Genomic DNA, 4,621 nt, shown 5'->3' with positions numbered 1-4,621 from the left:
AGTAATGTTTGCTGTGACGCTCGATATAATAATGCACATAAAAACGATGTGCAAAGGTGATCGCAAGAATAAAAGACTGATGGAAATTTTCCTCTTCTTACGATCGCGTTTGTTCGTTGCATATTGGCCGGGGATATCAACAAAATTCCAACCACCGTTGCTAGGCAGATCCGCGTAGAGCTGACATTGCTTCTGCCCGGGGTTTGATTGTTAATACAACGGGTGTCCCACAATACTGGCGCTTCTCTGTTAGATAAAAACGCGTCCTGTGATCGTGGCTATGTTCGGCGACCAGTTGTGTCACCTCGAGCCCAAGCCCACCGTCACAAATCTCGGGCAAACATAATAGGATTGAATCATAACAACTATTTCTAAGTCTTATCATTTAAGTACAGTTATAATAAATAGTCTACACTAAAATATTGGGAATCTTCCCAAAAATTCCAAAAGAAAGGTGCACGCATACCGAGCGAAAATTCAATTTTCGATTTTCTCGAAAACAAAGCCGCAAACGAAAAATTTTTATCCTATATTTTCGACTTCTTTTTTCGCGTAGAATCACTCCCTTTCCGCTTGTACCACCAGTTACCAACCACCCTGTATATGTAGGTAGCAGAGTTTATAATGTCGCGGCGTGACTTTGTATTTGCTGGTCTGTATCATTTGTTTGTAGTGCAGGAGACAAGATAAGTGTAGATGTAGATGGTATACTTGAATATAAATTTTATTTCGCTTCTCATCCTTACCTTGTTGAAGTCTGATTTCAAAGATCGTAGCTGTAATGCAATATATTGTCCAAATTTATCATAATTATCTGGTTCTTCTTGCAATTTTTGCAAAGCCACTTGACATAATTCTTCATCGACATCATTCAGACATTTGCGTTTTTTGAACGTCCACACTTTTGGCGGATTCGTTGGTTCTTTTGATATTTCTTTAATTTTTGCATATCTTTCTATTTCTTCTTCTGCTTCAGTAATGTTTTTCTCCAAAAAAAACAATAACATTTTCACGCAGATAATTTATAACAAAATAAAATTATTTATTACAGTATTCTCACTTAGTTCAATACCTGATTATATTCTAGTTCAAGAAATATAATAGAATAAAATCATTATGATTTTAATCAATCATGATGAATATTTATATTGCTTACATACGTTAAGATTTTACCAGTGATTCTCTTCCCCCAAACTTTTAGCACATATTATGCATTATTTTACTTGTTTTGACGTCCATTTTTTGTGAAAATGACATATTGACTAAAATTTTTTTTAGAAATAGCTTCAATCTTGAACGTGTCTTCCTCAAAACCCAACTCAAATTTTGAAAAGATAAGGCAGCATCATAGGAAGGAATATGTAGTAAATTTTCTTTTCGGAAAGAATCTTCAAGAAGATTCGAGCGGAGCCTTCGAGAGCATCACAGTGATCGCGTATACCGTAAGCAATACTCTTTTGTTTTTATGATATTTATGTAAGAATCTTTCATACAGCTTAAAAATATTAGGTCATCCCATAAGTTCATGCCGACCTTCGTGTATACATTTCATATTTTAAAGAAAAACAAGAGAACTTCTATCGAGACGGAATAATGAAAAATGGGAAGAAGTTGTACAACGAGAGGGGGATTACATTTTTTCATGAAACTGAAAGGTATGTAAACAATCTTAACATATATAACCGCTCGAAAAACGGCACGAACTTATGGGATGACCTAATATGAAAATAGATCCGTCAGCGTTTAATGTTTGAAATAAAAGATGGCGAAGATGCCATACGTTGGTTTCAAGATCCCAACTTTCTTCTCAAAAGCAAGTACTGTGGAAAGCGTCGTATAGAAATTGTACATTGTATAGTATATACAATGTACAATAGTATATACAATAGTACATTGGCATGTACTTCAACCGTCCCGAGCTCGGAACTTCTCCATGTAAAGCGAAGGGAAGTCACCAAGAAATTGTTTTCACCAAGGGCATCTGATTTGAAAACATAAAGTTATCGCTGTTAAAAATGTACAGTATTACGTACAGCTTTTGTCATACGGAAAGCTACGATAAACGTCGGCTTAAAGCATTGGAACTAGCTGATAAAAAAGAAATGCTTAATGATTGAAACATTTATGACAGGTACAATTTGTATCGAAACATGCTTGTTGACGATTATTTGTATCGTCAAAAATCTTGTGGAAAAATTGATATCCTCAATAAAATTATCCAAATTGATAAGAGCAAGTTTGGAAGAAGAACATATAATCGCGCAAGACATTGACGGACATTCGGTAATAAGGATGATTAAAAATGATTTTGAAGATTTCAGGGCATAGAAATACACAACGAGAAGAAAGCATATAATGCTTTTTCAAGAAATGAAATCACTCATACAGTAGTAAACAAGAAGATGAGATACATACATAGAGAATAGGATCAACATGGCGCCCAGCTAAATGTATCGACAGAAACGTTTATCTAACATTCGGTTGAATATCAATGGCATCGTGAGGGCAAAAAGTTCAACATAGGACAATTTGAATACTTTACAAAGTGTACTTTAAGATTGGTTTTCTACATCTGTGATTGGATTGGATCTGTGCATTTCTGATAAGTTTTCATCTGTTCCGCCAGAAAAGAACGCAACATTCGTATTCAGGACGTCAAAACGAATCGTATGATGTACTTTATGTACAGAAAGCTTTTTGAATTACTTTTCTTTTATCTGTAACTATCTATGTGAACGAGGACTGGATCACGGTCGGGATGAGCACTGGAATTAAAAATTTGAATGCATTAAAATAGGGCCAGTACGATGTTCTTACCTTTTTGGTATCGCTCTTGCTTCTTCTTTTCTTAATTTTTCTCAATTCTTCTGACATCTTATGATTTATGATTAAATAATAATAAATAATGTTATTTAGAAGTAACAAATAACTGATAGTTAAAATAATATGTTTAATCAGTGCTGTTTTCTTTAGTATATTCTTTACTTGGTTCTTTAAGTTATGAATCTCCCGCCGAATTTCTTCTGCGATACACTCGTACTTCGACCCAATTTCAAACAATAATTTTTTTTCTCGATTTCTGTAATTCACGTGCTTTCTATCCCACAATACCGACTGTTGCTGGTACAAGTTAATTAATTTGAAAGTGCTATCCATTAACCATTCTTTACCCAACGACATTTCGACAATGCGAGTAACTTGGTTTGAAAGCGTGATTAAAAAAATGTCTCTGTTTCTAACTTTTTTCGCTTTTATGAATTGTATTAAACGAGAGTGTTGATTCAATTAGTGAAGCCAGTGATGTCCTGTTACCTTGAACAGTTTATCTAGTCCAGAAGCACATTCGCTCAGGATTCGAAACTGGTTCGTGCTTCGAAAGCAACTCTTAGACAGTAGAATTACTTTGTAGCCACTTGAGAGGAAGCTACAGCGCGAGCGCTCTCCGCCAGGTGAATGACCCGCTTGGACAGTGGCTCTCAGGCTCCGAATCCTCGAATGTATTCTCCGGGGTAACTCACGACAGCTTTTGTCGTAAATGGACTACACATGTAATAATACAGTGCTGTGTAAACGCGAGTGTTGATTTAAGAGAAAAACAATTGTAAACTATGTTTGTCGCAAGTGGGCACTATGCTTGTGTTTATACTAATTATACGATATTATACTAGCATGACTTTGAACTAACGGAGATCAGCCCCGTTGTATGTATCTCTCAATATATATATATATATATATATATATATATATATATATATATATGTAAGTAATGTAATTATCGGAGAGTTCCAAAGTGCGATGCAATACCATATAATGAAAATACTGTCTTGGGAGAAGTTGTTTGAATATGTCGAATAAGTAGTTTTAGGAAACGGATAAATAACATTTTTTGGAATCTATATAAAAAATATCTAGTAGATATTAATAGATTAATAATCGTAATAAGTTTAAGCATTATCAAAAGTAATAAAGATGTCAGGAATATGATACATTTACACTGTACACGTGAATGTGTGTGTAATCGTCAGAAAGCGTCCAGGCCTTAGTTGGGACAAAAGACGATAGTCAGTCGTTAGAAGTATCTGGAAGAATCGGTTGACAACAAGCGTGCGTGCGAGTAGGATTTCGAGGTCTTTAGAGTATAAGATATATGTATAACTGTCGTGTGCTAAATAAAGGGAATTATTTGTATTTCCGAATCCCTTCTATATCTTTACAAAAGAAATTTCAAAGTCAAGTAATTTGTTGGAAATCTACATTTTTATATCTAATATACAAATATTAATGATTGCTAAGATAATCTCTGTGAGGTACAACATTGTTATTTTAAGTTATGGAAGGATCTGAAAATCGTGGAGAACAACTTGCTTAGCCGTGTTATTACAAAATTTTCCCAGTGTGGACATAGTTTATAAAATTGTCTGGTGCCTGCATAATAAAAATTACATGACCTTAAGTATGGATATGTTTAATATACACATTCATATATGCGTGTTTGAATGCAAATCGATTTCTATTACTAGTCGGGCATGATGGTGATCGAGAGATTATTATTGCTCTATATATTATTTTGCTTATAATAGTATTATTGGAAACTTGTTGCTTTTTAATAAAAAACTAATAA

General features: G+C 34.2%; 1 protein-coding gene across 1 annotated transcript; it reads right to left on the bottom strand.

Moving 5' to 3' along the window:
- Positions 1 to 659: 659 nt before the first annotated feature.
- LOC126925907 (uncharacterized) lies at positions 660 to 3,180 on the bottom strand. Its single transcript, XM_050741911.1, has 3 exons — positions 2,986 to 3,180; positions 2,731 to 2,874; positions 660 to 986 (listed from the first exon to the last, which is right to left on the bottom strand). The coding sequence occupies exons 1-3, from the start codon at positions 3,178 to 3,180 to the stop codon at positions 660 to 662; spliced, it is 666 nt and encodes a 221-aa protein (XP_050597868.1).
- Between the last annotated feature and the right edge of the window lie 1,441 nt (positions 3,181 to 4,621).

Source organism: Bombus affinis, chromosome 16 (assembly GCF_024516045.1).
Source record: "Bombus affinis isolate iyBomAffi1 chromosome 16, iyBomAffi1.2, whole genome shotgun sequence".
Lineage (NCBI taxonomy): Eukaryota > Metazoa > Arthropoda > Insecta > Hymenoptera > Apidae > Bombus > Bombus affinis.
This window is presented reverse-complemented; position numbering and strand designations above follow the sequence as displayed.

What these genes read in the sequence shown, in the direction of transcription:
- LOC126925907 (XM_050741911.1), bottom strand. Translation starts at nt 3,180, where the DNA reads ATGTCGTTGGGTAAAGAATGGTTAATGGATAGCACTTTCAAATTAATT. An exon ending in TTCATAACTTAAAGAACCAA is followed by an intron (nt 2,875 to 2,985) that starts GTAAAGAATATA and finishes ATAAATCATAAG; the next exon opens with ATGTCAGAAGAATTGAGAAA. An exon ending in TGATCCAGTCCTCGTTCACA is followed by an intron (nt 987 to 2,730) that starts TAGATAGTTACA and finishes TTTTTTTTGGAG; the next exon opens with AAAAACATTACTGAAGCAGA.